Genomic DNA, 19,712 nt, shown 5'->3' with positions numbered 1-19,712 from the left:
GTAGCCGTGCTGTCTGGGGCGTCTTGTCACGGTTAGTGCGGCTTCCCTCGTCGTCCCCTCGAGTCCTCCCTCGGGCATGGGTGTGTGTGTGTTGTCCTCTGCGTAAGTTAGTTTAGTTGGTGTGTAAGCCTAGAGACCGATGACCTCAGTAGTTTGGTCCCATAGCCCTTTCCCCAAATTTCCGATTTTCCTCTCTGAAGGAAGTTGATGTCGTCTATATTGTTGAACGGCCACCGGCTTCCACCGATTGCTTAGATTCCTATCTTGTTCCTTGCATAAAATGATGGCACACCTCTCACTCAAAATGAAAAACCAACGCACAAAATATGTGAAATGGTCCAAACTTTGCGGAGATAATCGATTCAGCATTTGCCTGTGTTCAGCATTCAGCAAGCGCTGCAAACGTCTTGCACACTTCGTTGTGATGTGCCAAAGGCGGTGGCTATTTCATAAACTTGTTATCGCCGCACTATTACGTTATTATGTTTAAGTTTGTTACGACCTTCATATGTGTCATCGTCGTGGAAAGTAGGGTAAGTTTGAATTTCAACATGTACCACCACAACAGAAACAAAATTTTATTGATATCAACAGTTTAAGTGAGACAAGTGGAGAAATCTGCACCTCCGCTGGTAGAATGCAAGGAAATGAAACTGTGGCACTACGAACGGGCTCTGAAGTAGAGACAGCGACACAGGCCATTTGCTACAGCGAGGTTCACAGCAGGTGGCGTGACGCAGCCCGTGCTGGCGTTGGTGGCAATGCGAGTGGATGCGACAGTCTGCAGACGACTCACCACGGCTTGCTGGAAAAAAGCCTTCAGCACTGCACGCTCGTGACTTACCACTTGGCTATTTTACATCGCCGTCTGCTTCGGCACTCGAAAACTAATCGATACTGCCACTACCGCCTGCTGAATTTTCGAGGAATTAGCAACTGGCCGTTGCTGATGGTTGTTCGTCACAGTGCGCTGTCGTTTGTGCAGTTGGATTGCATTCTCGTGGACGTGGTGGAGAACCTAGACATTATTTTGCATGGGCCAGTCCATGAAAGTGTTAGGTAGTTACACGTACACAACATAGGTCCCGCATATTTGCTTTCAGAACCAAATCTACCAAGCGTTTCATCGGCGCACATCTTATAGTCGAATTCATAGTTCCAATGTACCTTTCTCCTATTTTTTCGAACTGTACTGTAGATCAGCTGCATACACCGATAGATGCAGTTGTAGTCACGGGACGCCTTACAGCGATCAAAAACATGTGCTCGTATTATTATCGAGTGGGATTGAAACCCATTTTCATTCAGCTTGGTCTGAACTTCTCATATCTACTTTATACGTACCCAGCGTCAGAGTTAGGATAGCGACATGGTGAGGGGGATGGACGGACGTCATTTTTTCATGTAGAGAGACGAAATACACTCCCGCTAAAAAATAGTGCATCCTCTTAGAGGTTTCCAACTCACTCAGGATTTATTGTTGCAACATTCTATGTGATTACATTTACATATCAATAGCACAAGCAGTTCTGAGGAACCAGTTACCGAGCCATGCTGAAACACCGATATTAGTATGTGATGTAGCCTCCACGGCCGACAGTGCAAGCGCAAACTCTGGCATCCAGTCATCGCACAGTTGGAGAATACGTCCTGGAATACGAACTTCCACGTAGTTCTGTCAGAGTTGTAGGATAATGAGACGCACGAGTCACTTCTCGTTAAATCGAATCCGATATGTGCTCAATTGGCGAGGGAAGGTACAGAGATCGTGCTGGCCAGGGAAATTGTTGCATGTCTTACAGAGAACATTGAGTTTCGCGGGCAGTGTGTGGGCGAGCATTGTCCTCTTGGGACAACACATCACCTCCAAAACGGCAAGAGAACGGGTGTAACAATATTCTGCACGCGCCGAGCGCTGGTTAGCGTCCCTGCTCCCCCACTCCCAGAAACACCAGAGTTGTAGTTTATCGCACCCAGACCACAAGGTCTGGGCTGGGTCCGTGTGTCTTCGGCGAATACACTCCACGAGACAGCAGCGCTCACCAGGTCTGTGTCGTACGCACGAACGACCATCACTTCCGTGCAAACAGAATCTGCTTCATACCCGTAGTCCGCCGGCCGGAGTGACCGAACGGTTCTAGGCGCTAGAATCTGGAACCGCGTGACCGCTACGGTCGTAGGTTCGAATCCTGCCTCGGGCATGGATGTGTGTGATGTCCTTAAGTTAGTTAGGTTTAAGTAGTTCTAAGTCTAGGGGCTGATGACCTCAGAAGTTAAGTCCCATAGTGCTCAGCGCCATTTTGCCCGTAGTCCCACTGTTGATAATCGGTTTGCAAAAGTTCGTTTGTGTTGACACGTCTGGGCTCATAAGCCCTCTTATCTGTGCTGAGTAGCTATACGATCTGCCACTGTAGCCTTTTACAATACGACGATCCCGGCGGGAGTCTGTGCTGCGTGGACATGCAGAACCTTCTTTGGTGTGAGAACATTAAGGTAACCACTGATACCAGCATCGTTGCACAAGTGGCGTAGCACGTCCAAATTATGTGGCAGTTGTCCAGAAGACCATCCCGCCACTCGGAAGGTCACAATTTGGCCTCTTCAAAACTCGCTCAGTTAGCGGTATGAAGCCTCCGGGACATAGTTGCCTGTTTTGTTTCACACGTTTGCACCGCACTGATCCTTTTGGCTGTAAGCGTTCCCTATTAAAGGGTAGAGACAGCGCTGTGGTAGCTATATCTCTAAGCTGTCTGTTGGCGGACTACGCTGAAACCAGTATCAGTACATCTATGCCACCCAGGTGGCATATGCCGTCACGGATCAAAATCGACATCGTCTTTCCAGATGCACTAATTTTTTCCGTTAGTTGAACTGTGAGATTTTTCGACGAATGGGTCTGGGTGCAACTAGGCAGTATCCGTGTTAAGTTCTGGCTTTCTTCAAATTGATACTGAAATGATCCGTTTGACAGTTGTCCTCAGCTCGTGGTCGTGCGGTAGCGTTCTCGCTTCCCACGCCCGGGTTCGATTCCCGGCGGGGTCAGGGATTTTCTCTGCCTCGTGATGACTGGGTGTTGTGTGCTGTCCTTAGGTTAGTTAGGTTTAAGTAGTTCTAAGTTCTAGGGGACTAATGACCATAGATGTTAAGTCCCATAGTGCTCAGAGCCATTTGAACCATTTGACAGTTGGCGGGACAGGATTTGAGTTCGTGAAGAATTGCATTTCAGGGAGAGATGAGATGAAACGCAGAAGCGCTTCCCTGCCCCTAACTCGATTCGGCACTAGGGAATTGCCACGATAATTTCGTTAACAGTGACACGGTCACTTTCTTCCTCAGCGACATGTAATTGAGCTAATTCTTTGTGACGTTAGCTCGAAAGCTTTCTTTCTTCAGGAAGGCTTTATCGGCCTCTAGGGATTGGTTCCACAATAAAATTTTGCTTCTTAGATCAGTATTGAGTCTGTTGTACGAATAAGACTAGTTCATTGAACAATTATTTAGCTTTCTTAACCTTTGTTTACGCTGGTATAACTGGGAAACAGGAGATGGATGACTTGATAGGCAGGTGAAGAATATCAATTGAAAACCGAACGTCCGCTAGCTGCTTTAAAACAATTTTTGGGAGAATTAATCAGTGCGCGATATTCACAAATTAATGAATATTTCATGGCGATAAAATACCAGAGGTAAAACAAACTTCTATTCATCTGGCGAGGCATTTCTCAATATGATACCAATGCATTAATGCCACAAAAGTAGAATTTTGGCTTTTTTAAATTGAAAATTTCCTGAATGCCGTTTTTCAGTAATGTTCCAGTGCTGGATCTTTTCCAGATCAACAGGCGCTTGCAGTGATTGAAGAGCACTAGTTGACTGGCGATATGACTAGCGAATATAACAGCCTGATGGCTGCAATTATATTTCTTTAATGAACGATTCGATTTAACTTGTATTTGCTGCATAACATCTGTTTTCCTTTGCACTAGTTTTTGCATAAAATCACAAACTTCAGACGCTGTCCCATATTTTCTTCAGGGGAGTCATGTAAGGTCTAAAGGCACACTTCATATGCTTTTGCGAGTTATTACAGGACTCACGGAGTAAAGAACTAGTTTATATCCGTTCTACTTTGTTAAGGAATTGAGTGTACTAGTTCTAATTTTGGTCGTCGTTGATGGCCCATAATCGAACTTATTTGGAGGTCAACATCTCTCGGTTTCCGCTATCGCACTGTCTCTCACTTCGCTGAAATAGTCTCCATCTAATGGCATTTGAGAATATACAACATTTTCGATAAATTATAATCTAATGTAATGATCTTTAAATGTAAATCGTAGTGAGGTATCAGATCGGTTTCTGCCTTGTTGTTTTATTTATATATTTTTTAACTGACAGACCTAGGTGCTTTCTGAAGCCGGTCGGGGTGGCCAAGCGGTTCTAGGCGCTACCGTCTGGAACCGCGCGACCGCTGCTATCGCTGGTTCGAATCCTGCCTCGGGCATGGATGTGTGTGACGTCGCTAGGCTAGTTAGGTTTAAGCAGTTCTAAGTTATAGGGTACAGATGACCTCAGATGTTAAGTCCCATAGTGCTCACAGCCATTTGAACCATTTTTTGCTTTCTGAATCGTCCTTGGTTCAAAATTTTCCTCCTGGCACGTAGCTTGATAGTGGAATAACGATGCATAATATGTAACGTGAATACCATCATGGCTTAACTCGATTTGACGATGCTTGAAAAAAATGCCGTACAGTTATCCCATCACCTTATTTCGAAATAAACATCGAAGTTAGCAAATGCTGAATTTCCAACACAGTTCCAAACATAAAATATTTGCAAACATAGTCAACAATAAAACTTTCTATGTACATATCCGAACTCTACTATTCATGCCTGACATCAATAGCCAATTTGGGACTGTGTGCATATGCAAGTGGCTTTAATTTACATTTAATACAGTGAAGTTGGCCACACACTGACCGAAATCTAGATATGCTATAAACATCATCTGCAACTGATTGCTTTACCCTTTACTATTGCAATGAATGCAGTCGCTGGGTACAACTGTTTTCCTGAGGATTCAAACCTGATAGATGTACTGGAGTTCAAAAGTGGAGAACTCGTATCGTATCAGTACACGCATTAGCTCTTTATGGAACAAATGTAAACGAAGGAAACCGTTACCATTTTTCCGCGTATGTATTGCTTATAACCACACCGTTTTTTGTCACGACACATGACAACAATTTGTGGAATGATTGCTTGTACACTCTAAACTTTGTGGGGCGGGCAGATGATGGAACGTTTGAAACAGTAAAGGAGGTCTTAAATGTTTTTAAATGCCTTTACGAGATGTTTGTGCTTTTATGTTTGAGCAATGCCACGTGGTGTCAGAGTTAGACCTCACAAAGGAGGGAGGGAGGGGGGGGGGGGAGAGATAGATAGATAGATAGAGAGAGAGAGAGAGAGAGAGAGAGAGAGAGAGAGAGAGAGAGAGAGTTATCCACTTGTTTCGACTACCTTCCAACCACATAAAACGTTTTCTGAAATCTTAAGCTGTGATAATGCTGCGATTTTTCTTTGTTCTACTCGTATTTCGGTCGGCGCAAAAGCGACTTCTCACCTCATTCTTCGTTCACAGTAGTAAGGAAAAATTCAGCTGGTACTGGTTCTGATGAATAGGGAGCTAGCGACTACTTTTTTATGTTTTGGCTGAAACGTGTTGATAACGAAGAGCAGTGTTGTTCGGGGCATTAGCAGACTTTCACCATACACCTAAAAGTTGTTCGTTTACGTCACTCATATATACGTAATCTGGTCAAAACACTCATATAAAAGGTATGCGCTGTGCAATACTCTGAAATATCGTCAGTAGTCCAGCGGGCTCTTCGTAGATAGTATTTATAAACGAAATATCATCGCCAGTTTGTGATGTCAAAGGGTGGCTAGGTCGAGATTGGCCTTAGAATACAGCCCCCTCCTCCCCCCCCCCCCCCCCGCCACTTTTTTTTAAATATGAAAATTAGTCGTATAACATAGATGATATTGCTTAGCGCATTTTATTTAAATGGTTCTTCCGGAATTGCTGCAGCCTGAGCTTCAAATTTAGCTGAAGGGCGACAAAACTTGACGCACTATCGTTTGAGAAAGTATAGGCGTACCGCAGCTTGAAACACCAGCTAAGGCAGTGCCGCACATTATAGGCTTTCTATCGCTCGCTACCTCGCCGAGATCACTAACGCACGCAGGCCTACTCCCCGCCCTCAAGTGGGTCTCGGCTCATCAGTCTTTGCGCCAATGCCCTAGATTCAACTCCAAACGTTTCCACAGTGTCTCATGAAGTGAGTGCATGTGGTAATGATACGGCCGTCGGACAGAGGCATTAACTCTGCGGCCCCTGTGGTGCTATGCGAGAGGAGAAGGCTACGTGTCGGCACTGGATCTCTCCCTTCTCTCATCATCATAAACATGACACCACACTGCACACTCATCCATTACACTCTACTACACTCCCCATATACACACAACACACAACTCACTCATATCCGCAAGGAAATCCAGTGTGCGTGGGGAAGAAACCCTTTTCCTTATAGGTGGCTGAACCTATCCCTTGATGTGTCCCAGCCAACAATGCCATGCGATTTTGCTGCACTTTACAGAAAATAGTGACAGCTTTGAGTAAAATTCTGTAATCAGGAAATTTTGGTGTGCCTTGGCATTAATACGCACAAATATAAGTAGGCCCTAACATTCATACGGAAGGATAAAAAGTCTCCTGATTTAATTCTGATGTTACCAACCGGCCAAAGATGAGCTACATTTTCTTTCAGTGTTTCTGTGGTGAAACAATTTGTCAACTCGTATTTTGAGTTGCACAGTACACTATAGGAAAGTAAAGTACCTAGATGTACCGCTGATGTGTTTCGTTTCTTTTTGCAGTGAAAGTTCCGCAGATCACGAAGATCCTGAACGCTAAGAGCGCTGAGGGAATCAGCTTTGCGAGTGTTTTGCTAGAACTATCCGCCATCACTTCCAGCGCCTCCTACAGCTTCACCCGGGGATTTCCATTCAGGTGAGTACCAAATCATGACAGACACCTGGTCAGTCTGGACACACTGACCGGTTCTGGTGAGGTTCCTCTGTGCAGAACTTTATGATTGATCTACCTAATGAGTAAAAAGAGGCCGAGGTATATGACATATATAAAAGGCAATGTCGTGACCGGCTCTCTCACATCGCACAGCTCAAACTGATAAGAACAGAAACTTGAAATTGGAAGAGGGTATTGTTCTGTCGTTTAAGAAGGTATTTTTTCGAAATTCCACCCCTAAGGATGTGAAACAGGGGATGAAGGATTTTTTGAAAAATGTTGCTATTACGGCAATTTTGAAGCTAGACCTCCGAAAAGTAGTGCTTGATTTCTAAATCAATAGTAAAAAAATACATATTTCAACATTTTTGAAGATTTTAACCTCTGAAAGGTGAAATAGGGGATGAAAACTTTTGAGAAAATATTTCGATACATTAAAATAATTTTAAAGCTAAATCGATGAAAACTGGTGTATCACGTCACAGTTAGATATAAAGAAATATGCGTTAATGGATGAAAGTTTTTATGGAAATTCAATGCAAAAGGTGTAATTAACAAAAATCATGGACTCTAGGTACCAGAATCGCTTTTTTGACTGATGTATACGCCACAGAAAAACGAACTACTATCTCTTGTCATACATCATTCTGTGTTCCTCGGCTACTGATACTCACTTGTGGTATAGTGTGCGGCGATGGTGCTGAACACATCTGTTGTGAGCAGTGCGAATCATCTGGTCAGTACAAGTTTTCCCACAAAAGAAAGGGATTTTGTAAACACTGGACAACCTTAGTTCTAGATAATGTTCAACCGAGCCATCGAAAGCTCTGATCTTGATCTTGGCTGGCGAACGAAACACAATTCTGGTATATCTTTTCTAAATCCTTTCTACCTTTAAAGACACTGGTACGCTCTGAGCATGTGGTAGCAGCCGCGTCCGAGGTAGCGTAAGCCGCCCGACAGAGGTACTTACTCTGTAGGATTAATCGTTTCTGTCAGCTGCCACCCCTGTGGCGTTGTACCTTCACGTTATGTTCGAAGAGAACAGCGCTAGTTCTGGAGCAAGCGTTTAAAAAAAACTGCCATTCGTGGTAGGGATCAGTTTCCGGCCACATTTAGCAAACAGCATTCTCAGCTGACGGCGGTCAGGTGGACGCCTCAAGTACTGTGTCAAGATGATTGTATGTAACGGGTGATTAAAAAAGTAAAATCAGGTTTAACTTGTGTTACATGTTGTTGTGGTCTTCAGTCCTCAGACTGGTTTGATGCAGCTCTGCATGTTACTCTATCCAGTGCAAGCTTCTTCATCTCCCAGTACCTACTGCAGCCTACATCCTTCTGAATCTGCTTAGTGTATTCATCTCTTGGTCTCCCTTTACGATTTTTACCCTCCACGCAGCCCTACAATACTAAATTGGTGATCACTCGATGTCTCAGAACATGTCCTACCAACCGTTCCACTCTTCTAGTCAAGTTGTGCCACAAGCTCCTCTTCTCCGCAATTCTATTCAATACCTCCTACCCATCTAATCTTCAGCATTCTTCTGTAGCACCACATTTCGAAAGCTTTTATTCTCTTCTTGTCCAAACTATTTATCGTCCATGTTTCACTTCCATACATGGCTACACTCCATACAAATACTTTCAGAAAAGACTTCCTGACACTTAAATCTATACTCGATGTTAACAAATTTCTCTTCTTCAGAAACGCTTTCCTTGCCATTGCCAGTCTACATTTTATATCCTCTCTACTTCGACCATCATCAGTTATTTTGCTCCCCAAATAGCAGAACTCCTTTACTGCTTTAAGTGTCTCATTTCCTAATCTAATTCCCTCAGCATCACCCGACTTTATCCCATTATCCTCGTTTTGCGTTTGTTGATGTTCATCTTATATCCTCGTTTTTCCATTCGTCTGTAAAGAATTCGCGTTAGTATTTTGCAGCTGTGACTTATTAAACTGATAGTTCGGTAAGTTTCACATCTGTCAACCCTGCCTTCTTTTCGGATTTGAATTATTATATTCTTCTTGAAGTATTTCGCCTGTCTCATACATATTGCTCACCAGATGGTAGAGTTTTGTCAGGACTGGCTCTCCCAAGGTTGTCAGTAGTTCTAATGGAATGATGTCTACTCCGGGGACATTGTCTCGACTCAGGTCCTTCAGTGCTCTATCAAACTCTTCACGCAGTATCATATCTCCCATTTCATCTTCATCTACACCCTCTTCCATTTCCATAATATTGTCCGCAAGTACATCGCCCTTGTATAGACCCTCTATATACTCCTTCCACCTTTCTGCTTTCCCTTCTTTGCTTAGAACTGGATTTCCATCTGAGCTCTTGATATTCATGCAAGTGGCTCTCCTTTCTCCAAAGGTCTCTTTAATTTTCCTGTAGGCAGTATCTATCTTACTCCTAGTAAGATAAGCCTCTACATCCTTACATTTGTCCTCTAGCCATCCCTACTTAGCCATTTTGCATTTCCTGTCGATATCATTTTTAAGACGTTTGTATTCCTTTTTGCCTGCTTCGTTTACTGCCTTTTTATATCTGCTCCTTTCATCAGTTAAATTCAGTATTTCTTATGTTATCCAAGGAGTTCTACTAGCCCTCGTCTTTTTACCTATTTGATCCTCTTCTGCCTTCACTGTTTCATCCCTCAAAGCTACCCATTCTTCTTTTACTGTATTTCTTTCCGCCATTTGTGACAGTTGTTCGCTTATGCTCTCCCTGAAACTCTGTACAACCTCTGGTTTAATCAGTTTGTCCAGATCCCATCTCCTTAAATTCCCACCTTTTTTCAGTTTCTTCAGTTTTAATCTACAACTCATAACCAATAGATTGTTGTCAGAGTCTACATCTGCCCTTGGAAATGCCTTACAATTTAATACCTGGTTCCTAAATCTCTGTCTTACCATTATATAATCTATCTGATACCTTGTAGTATTTCCAGGATTCTTCCATGGTTACAACCTTCTTTTCACCCATGTCTATTAAATTTTCGTCTCCCTTCACTACCTGAATAATTTCTTTTATCTCATCATACATTTCATCATTTTCTTCGGCATCTGCAGAGCTAGTTGGCATATAAACTTGTACTATTGTAGTAGGCGTGGGCTTCGTGTCTATCTTGGCCACAATAATGCGTTCAGTGTGCTGTTTGTAGTAACGTACCCGTACTCCTATTTTATTTGTTCATTATTAAACCTACTCCTGCATACCCCTACTTGATTTTGTATTTATAACCCTTTATTCACCTGACCAAAAGTATTGTTCCTCCTGCCACCGAACTTCACTAATTCCCACTATATCTTACTTTAAGCTATCAATTCCCCTTTCTTAATTTTCTGACCTACCTGCCCGATTAAGGGATATGACATTCCACGCTCCGATCCGTAGAACGCCAGTTTTCTTTCTCCTGATAACGACGTCCTCTTGAGTAGTCCTTTCCCGGAGATCCGAATGGGGGACTGTTTTACCTCCGGAATATTTTACCCATGAGGACGCCATCATCGTTTAACCATACAGTAAAGCTGCATGCCCTCGGGAAAAATTACGGCTGTAGTTTCCTCTTGCTTTCAGCCGTTCGCAGTACCAGAACAGCAAGGTCATTTTGGTTATTGTTACAAGGCCAGATCAGTCAATAATCCAGACTGTTTCCCCTGCAACTACTGAAAAGGCTGCTGTCCCTCTTCAGGAACTACACGTTTGTCTGGCCCCTCAACAGATACCCCTCCGTTGTGGTTGCACCTACGGTACGGCTACCTGTATCGTTGAGGCACGCAAGCCTCCCCCAAGAGAAATAATTTTTGTGTTGGAATTTGCGCGAAGTTAATTCACTCTTGAAGTGCAACATGCATGCTGCACTCAGCAAGAAGCCACCTGTGCATAAGCAGATTTATGACTGGATACAAAATTTTTGGAAGTTGGTTGCGTATGCAGAGGGAAGAGCACAGGTCGGCCACGCACGTCTGATGAAAATTTCGAGCGTATACGAGATACCGTCATACGGAGATCTCGGAAGTCCACAAGACGGGCCGGCCAGGAACTGAAACTTTCTAGAAAAACGGTGTGACCTGTTCTGAAACGACGCCTGCGTATGCTGGAATTACTGCAGCAATTGCGTCCCGGCAACCGTAACATTAGGTATTAATTTTCCATTTCCATTCTCCAGGATATAGCAGAGGACGTTTTTTTTCCCGAACGACTCACGTTTTCGGACGATTCGACGTTTCATCTATCGGGTGAAGTAAACGGCCATAACGTAAGAATCTTGATTGTCACAAAATCCTGTCTCAGTCGTCGAACATGAAAGACACTCACCGAAAGTGAATGTGTTTTGTACCGTTTCTGTTCACAAAGTAATGGCCGCCTCACTTAAGATGCGGCGTTATCTTAACAAAACCATCTCATAACGTTGAACTGGAAGAGGTGGACAACCAAGTTCTTGTCCATTGTTTTTGCCCTCCCAGGTCACCAGACCTCGCACCTTGAGATTTTTTGCTTTGGGGGTACATGATAGATATTCTTATTCACTTATGGCAGCTACTCTTAAAGATTTGACAAATCGAATTATTCAAGTTGCCGATTCAGTAAACAGGAACTTGTTGATCAGTGTGTGGTTTCAAATGGATACCGTTTAAATTTTCTCGAGCAGTGCATAGTGTATGCTATACTCTGTGCGAGCGTAAGACTTCGAACTTCCCTCTATGCAGTGACACTCGCAATGTGTTTCTGTCTTGTTTGTAATAAACAACTAAAATCTATTCTTTCTTTTTAAGTCACCCTTAATTTAACCTTGAGTAAAAATGCATGTGCTTTAAGTGTGGGGGAGAGATCGCCGTTGTAATTGAGATGGAAAGCTGCATCCGCTCCCATTTTCTGAAGACATTTTTTACAAACTGGAATATTCCCTTTGTCAGCTGCCTCAGAGGTATGAGGTTTTTATCCCTAAATTCCAGAATAGTGTGGCACTCTGCAAAGCTTTCACTTAGCGGAGTATTCAGAGCATTTATGTAACGCCAGGTAACCTTCTCTTGTCGTTAGGTTACAACTAATTCTGGTAGGCGATAGCACCAAATGTAAATGTGTTACTAACTGTAGATGTGGCTGAAACGTGGAGAATACTCGTGATCGAGAAACAGCTTAAGCATTTTGCAGCTGCATCGCCGATTTTCCAAGACTCCCAAGTCTTTGACGTACTTCAAGCACTGTCGCGGAGCCGGGTGAATGGACGAAGGCAGTTCCAGCCCCGCCTGGGTGCGGAATTTTATCTCCCCTTCCGAGTTTCGTAGACTGACTTCATCATCTTAGCGCAGACGCACTCATTTTACGGTACCTCCTATGCTTTAGAAACTGCAGATCGCAGTTTTGTTTTTCAGAGCCGAATACTTGGTAACAGCTCAACGTGGTGCTATTATCCAGCCAGCGTTCTGCTTCAGATCAGGGAGCTAATACACACATCAAAATAAGTTTTGCATCACCCCGGTTCCCAGAACTCTTGAAGATAGACGTCGACTGTGGATGTTATAATACAGACACAGTCCCTTTGATTATACAGAGATGTCACTAAACGCACCCAAAGATGTAACAACCATACATGAGCAGCGCCTATGTGACGGAGGGGGTCCGACAGCCGATCAGTTCCAGTCATTCCACCAGGAAGGAGGTACATGGCTCGTGTTATCTGTAGTTCAACCACGCCTAGACGGTCAATACCCCGGTTCAATCGCGTCCACATTGTTAAATTGTGCCAGGAAGGGCTCTCAGCAAGGACATGTCCAGGCGTCTCGGAGTGAACCTAAGCGATAATGTTCGGGCATGGAGGAGATACAGAGAGGCAGGAACTGTCGATGACATGTTGCGCTCAGGCCGGCCAAGGGCTACTAGTGCAGTGGATGACTGCTACCTACGGATCATGACTCGGAGGAACCCTGACAGCAACGCCACCACGTTTGAATAATGCTTTTAGTGCAGCCATAGGACGTCATGTTACAACTCAGAAGTGTGCGCAATAGGCTGTATGATGCGTAACTTCACTCCCGACGTCAATGGCGAGGTCCATCTTTGCAACCACGACAAAATGGAGCGCGGTACAGATGCACCCAACAACATGCCGAATGGGCCGCTGAGGATTGGCATCACGTTCTATTCACTGATGAGTGTCGCATATGCCTTCAGCCAGCAATCGGAGGCGTGTTTGGAGACCACCCTGTCAAGCTGAATGCTTTAGACACACTTTCCAGCGAGTGCAGTAAGGTGGAGGTTCCTTGATGTTTTGGGGTGGCATTATGTGGGCCCGACATCCGCCGCTGGTGGTCATGGAAGGCGCCGTAACGGTTGTACGATACGTGACTGGCATCCTCCGACCGATAGTGCAACCATATCGGCAGCATATTGGCGAGGCATTCGTATTCATGGAGGACTTATTCGCGATCCCATCGCGCACATCTTGCGAATGACTTCCTTCAAGATAACAATATCGCTCGACTAGAGTAGCCAGCATGTTCTCCAGACATGAAAATTATCGAACATGCCTGGGATAGATTGAAAAGGGCTATTAATGGACGACGTGACCCACTAACCATTCTGAGGGATCTACGCCGAATCGCCGTTGGGGTGTGGGACAATCTGGACCAACAGTGCCTTGATGAACTTACGGATAGTATGCCACGACGAATACAGTCATGCATCAGTGCAAGAGGACGTGCTGCTGGGTGTTAGAGGTACCGATGTGTACAGCAATCTGGATCACCACCTCTGAAGGCCTCGATGAATGGTGGTACAACTTGCAATGTGTATGTTTTCATGAGCAATAAAAAGGGCGGAAATGATTTTTATGATGATCTCTAATTCAATTTTCTGTACAGATTCCGAAACTCTTGGAACCGAGGGGATGCAAAACTTTTTTTGATGTTTGTAGTTCACAGGAGAAGATGCATGTCGAAGCAAGGGTCTTTGAGGCCAGTTAGCTGGGGAGTTAATGGAAAACGTTGCACTTCAGTTACATTTGTACTAACTAGGACAAAGTTTTAGCCAGAAGTCGGCGGCTATACATTCGAAGTTATGTCTTAATTTTATCCATTGTTTACCAGTGTTTCGTCCGCGACTGTTTTACTTTCGTAAAATAAAGAACAAACCGCCTTCAGTCACAAGTTGCATTTATTTATTGCACTATGCATTTCGAGCCCTGAAGATGAGCCTCCAGGGCTCGAAATGCATAGTGCAATAAATAAATGCAACTTGTGACTGAAGGCGGTTTGTTCTTTATTTTACGAAGTTATGTTGCAAAAATTTCATTTGCGGACCCATGTTTACTGGAACTTCTTGCATCTATTATCATATAGTTTCAACCCTCTCGGTCTTCATTATTAGTTATGATATACCAGTTATAAGAAAAAATATCGCAGCGAGTTTCTCGTTCAGAAATCGCAGTTGTTTGTCAGATCTTCCTGAGAATATCGTTTTGTGTGTCGTATAAGAAGGAGAAACATCTACCGGAATTCGACGGCTGTAGGGTCGTGGCAGATGGAGACTGCGGTTGTTGTTCTGGGGTATTGCTGTTTTCGTTGTTCGCCTCCGTTGCTGAGTGGTCAGTGCGGCTGACTGATGTGCAGGGCGTCCAGGTTCGATTCCCGGCCGGGTCGGAGACTTTATCGGCTCGGGGACTGGGTATTGTTTTTTTCTCATCATTTCACTATCATCGACGCGCAAGTCGCATAAGAGTCGCCAAATAAAAGACACTAGACGGCGAACAACTACAGATGGGCCCACTTGCCGTAGGCATCGCCATGCATGATCGTAACGGCCCCATGCTACTAGTGCCAGCGAGGACGGACATTATTCTCTCTGCTATTGCATTCGTCATATAGGATCAGCAGCTGGCGTGATGGTATGCAGTGACATTGGGTACACAATACCATCATCTTTGGTTTTCATTACTGGTGATGTGGACAACGGACGCTACATTTCTACATATTAAGAACGGCGGCTGTGCCCTATCTCCGACGTCAGCGTATCATCTGTCAACAAGATAATGCAAGGCCCCATAGTGTTCGACTGTTTTCCGGGACACCGCGATTTCCATAGCTCTCACCATTGAAAAAATCTGCACCATGTTCCCCCCAAAGTCACTTTCAAATTAAACCACGTATTCTTTCCACTATACTGTTAACGCTCAATATGTACGACTGTCTTATTTGCTAAACGTCATGGTGTTGCAGTTTTAGGGTCCAGTAGTTTAGACTCGCCAGCCTCTTGTGACGAAGATGGCGAGAGCGGATTTTTCTTTTTTTTTCGCAATGGGAGTATTTTGTGTTAACTAGAGTTTTAAGTCTGAACACTAGTTTCTTCAGGAATAATGAATTCTGAAGCACCTTTTGTATGAAGTTAATCTTTAAAGGAAACTGCGTGAATAAGAAATTGGTACACCTGGAAGGACGGCGTCGATAGTGATCCGATCAAGGTGTATGGCGTAGACATACTGATAATGGTTTATACGTCGTCCGCCAACAGATAGCGTAGTGTCATAGCTACCAGAGCGCCATCTTTGTCCACCCTTTAATTGTGAGTGCTCGCAGTCAGAAGGCTCAGTCTGGTGCAAACGTGTGAAGGGAGCAGGCAACCATGCCACAGAGACCCACTATTGCTTCATACAGCCAACTGAGCGAGTTTGAAAGGGGTCAAATTGTGCCCTTCTAAGTGGGACGTTTTGCGTCAGTTGTGCATCGATGGGCGTATCAATGGTCACGTGAACAACCTATATCCGCAGATGAGGTTCTCGACGTCCACCCATAACAGAAGTCCGACAGGATCGTCGTACTGTAAAGGAGACATTGGCAGATCGTACAGCTACCACAGCTGAGATAAGAGGGCTTGCGTGCCCAGTGTAACACGAACTGTTGCGAACTGATTGTTACAGTGAGACTATGGGCACGCACGCCTCTAACCCGTCTTCCATTCGTGCCATAGCATCGACGTTCACGGCTTGATTGGTGCCGCCAGATGAACACTTGGAAGATGGAATGGCGCGCTGCGGTTTTCAGCAGTGAGAACAGACTGTACGCAAGTTATGGTGATTTGCGTGTACAATGTAGACCCAGTGAACGCTGTTTCGGATAGTGCATTCGTCCAAGACCCTCAGGCCCCACCACTGGCCTTATGGTCAGGGGTGAGATAAGTTAGAACTCTCGTTCACCTTTTGTGTTTCTGGAGGGGACGCTAACTAGCGATCGGTACGTGTAGAATGTTCTTAGACCCGTTCTTTTGCCGTTCTTACAACAGGGAGGTGGTGTGTTGTTCCAGCAGGACAATGCTCGTCCACCCGTGAAACTCGACGTGCTCTGCAACACGTGCAGCAACTTCCCTGGCTAGCACACCCTCCGGACTTGTCTTCACTGGAGCACCTGTGGGATGTGCTGGTACGAGAAGGGACTCGACCGAATAGTAGCGGCTTCGGTCAAGAATGCCATCCTCACGACCGGGAGAGTGGTGTGCTGACCCCACGCTGCTCCTATCCGCATCCTCCACTGAGGATGACACGGCGGTCGGATGGTCCCGGTAGGCCACTCGTGGCCCGACGACGGAGTGATTTTTTGATTCGGGGGAGGTGATCAAGCGCCGAGGTTCAAATGGTTCAAAGCACTATGGGACTCAACTGCTGTGGTCATAAGTCCCCTAGAACTTAGAACTACTTAAACCTAACTAACCTAAGGACATCACACACATCCATGCCCGAGGCAGGATTCGAACCTGCGGCCGTAGCGGTCGCGCGGTTCCAGACTGTAGCGCCCAGAACCGCTCGGCCACTCCGGCCGGCAAGCGGCGAGGTCATAGGTCTCATCGGATTGTGGAAAGATGGGGAAGGAAGTCGACCATTCCCTTTCAAAGGAGCCACCCCGGCATTTGCCTGAAGCGTTTTAGGGAAAACACGGCAAACCTAAATCCTGATGGCCGGACTCGGGTTTGAACCGCCGTCCACCTGAACGCGAGGACACTGTGCCAACCACAGCGCCACCTCGCTTGATGCTAGTAAGGGTGTTTCAGCATGGATAGATAGATAGCTGGTACCTCAGAACCACTTATGCTATTGACCTGTAAATGTAATCATTCGGCGGTGTAAAATTCCATGAATGTAGTTAGGGACCGTCTATGTATCATTAAACACATCTCTGTTAGGGTGGATTTGGGCCGGAACTGCACAGCAGAAGCAGAGTTACCGAATGGGTACACAATGCAGACACCAGCCGATCGATTAGGGTTACCCAAGCGAGCACAACCTCATCCTCGTGGCAGTGTTTTGGCGCGAACCCCTTGCAGCGTTGTGATCGTTAGCCTAATTTCGCAGCCGTGCGTTTTTCACCCGCCCGCCATTAGGTAGTCGCGGTCGCGGCAGCAGCGCGGCGGCGAGCAGCGGCAGCCGGCACAAAGCTCCTATACGAAATTGTGGGATCCCCGTCAAGCATATCGGATGGTGTGGTAAATTAATTTGAAATTGGTGCGGTGTTGAGATTATCTCGGCGGGGTGGCGGCGATTCATCACAGTTTGGCGGCCGCCCCGCGGGGGTTCCTCCGGCCCTCGGCGGGACTTGCGCGTCTGGCCTGGTCTTCAGAGGCCGCCGGCCGAGGCGCTCTGCACGGTAATTACCACGCCGCCTAGCTGCCCGCTGCCGCCCGCCGCCTGCGTCCACTCCAGCTCTGGCCGCCGTCCGCCGTAATTTTTCGCTTAATTTGCTGATAGAGGCCGCTGCTGAGACGCCTGCTGTTGCGCCGGGCATGCCGCCGCCTCTAGCGACTGTTGTTGTTCTTGTAGTGTGTCTACGTCTATTAGTCGAGCACAGTATTATTGCACCTGGGAGTGAGAGTGCTTCAGTCGGCTTATCGTGAGTAAGCGCGTAATCGGGGTTGATAGTACATGCCTAACTGGCCTGAAAGCACTGACAGTGCGGTGCGCTTTCGCTAGTCTCAGATCACCACGTTTTTCTGACAATGGCCAAGTGCAGTAATATCATGGTAGGTTAGGCCGGTATTACACTCTCAAATTTCTTTGTCAAAGATTTGATCAAAGATGTGATCAAATATTCCGTCAAATATATTTGACAAAGATCTTTGACGTAGCGCATGAAGGGGTATTACACTGTCATCATATTTTTCGTCGAAGTCCAAGATGGCTGACACCAACTACTTGTTATTAACCGCAGCAGTTGCACGTACCACAATTGCACTGTGCGCATCTGCGGAAGAGAAGCGGGTAAAAAAAAAGTAAACATACCTGCGTGAAGCCGTGGGTTTTACGACGACACGATAAAAGCATTCAACAAAACTTGTTACGTGAGCTTATAGTGGATGACGTCAAGTCGTACATCAATTACTTAAGAATGGAGGAGCATACATTTCTGTATGTTGTCAGTGAAGTGTTTCCTCATATCACAAAGCACAATATTCACTTAAGAACTGCTACATCTGCAGAAGACAGGCTCACTGTAACACTCCGACTCCTTGCTACAGGAGAGTGTTAGGTTAGGTTAGGTTAGGTCAGGTCAGGTCAGGTCAGGTCAGGTCAGGTCTCCAGTCTTCTTAATCTATTTTTGTATTCAGCGTGCCTCACGTTGTAAAGCGCCTCATCAGCTTCATACATCTCTATTAATTTTGTAGTTGTCAGCACACACCAATTGTATTTACCGCAATCTTGATTAAAACACTACAGACGACAGAATGTTGCAGCGATGCTAGCGCTCCGTGTGGTAACATGTGACATTGCAATGAACAGAAGACAAGCGACTTCTTTGATCAAATCTACAGCGAGGTCCTAGATTTGATCAAATATTGGACGACATTTGACAAATTTCCCTATTACACCATGAAATATCTTTGACAAAGATATTGGACAAAGATATTCGACAAAGAAATTTGATAGTATAATACCGGCCTTAGTTCGTAAATTCTCAGTAAGCAACTGTACTGTGCATGGCGGAGGGTACATCGTACCAGTATCATTCTTTTTCTTTCGTCTTCCATTCGCGCATTGAGTGAGGGAAATGTAACTTTGTATGCCTCTGTAAAGCGCTCTGATCTCTCTTACGTTGTTCTCGTACAATCCTACGTGACGTATAGTTTGGCGGCAATGTCGTACTGTCGTTCTCGAAGACTGGTACTCCGGGGTTTTCGCGATAACTGCGTCTTCTTTCTTCCAAGAATTCCCGTTCACATTCACCAGGCATTTCTGTTGCAATTTCTTATGTGCGATGAAGACTTTTTACGGTCCTTTCGATCTCGTCAAATTGCACATCTCCTAAATACTTACACTATGTGACGTGCTCAGGCTGTTCACCATCCATTTTGTAACTAGGTACTACACGGTTCTTCGCTTTTATTGTAGCTGTTATCTTACATTTATCCACATTCAAAGGGAGTTGCTATTCTTTACTCCATTTCTGCAGTTCCTCACGGTAGCCCAACGACGATACTTTCCTGTACGCAACTGCATCGTCAAATGGCTCTGAGCACTATGGGACTTAACATCTAAGGTCATGAGTCCCCTATAACTTAGAACTACTTAAACCTAACTAACCTTAGCAAATCACAAACATCCATACTCGAGGCAGGATTCGAACCTGCGTCCGT

The 19,712-nt window shown here is 45.2% G+C and overlaps 1 protein-coding gene across 2 annotated transcripts in view; it reads left to right on the top strand.

The window, feature by feature from the left end:
- LOC126335381 (mannose-P-dolichol utilization defect 1 protein homolog) overlaps positions 1 to 19,712 on the top strand; it is a 408,518-nt gene that overhangs the window by 116,926 nt on the left and 271,880 nt on the right. For both annotated transcript variants that reach the window (XM_049998599.1, XM_049998600.1), the window contains exon 4: positions 6,939 to 7,071. In XM_049998599.1, the coding sequence (XP_049854556.1) occupies positions 6,939 to 7,071 (133 nt within the window). The remainder of the gene's footprint in view (positions 1 to 6,938; positions 7,072 to 19,712) is intronic.

This window comes from Schistocerca gregaria, chromosome 2 (genome assembly GCF_023897955.1).
Source record: "Schistocerca gregaria isolate iqSchGreg1 chromosome 2, iqSchGreg1.2, whole genome shotgun sequence".
NCBI classification, from domain to species: Eukaryota; Metazoa; Arthropoda; class Insecta; order Orthoptera; family Acrididae; genus Schistocerca; species Schistocerca gregaria.
This window is presented reverse-complemented; position numbering and strand designations above follow the sequence as displayed.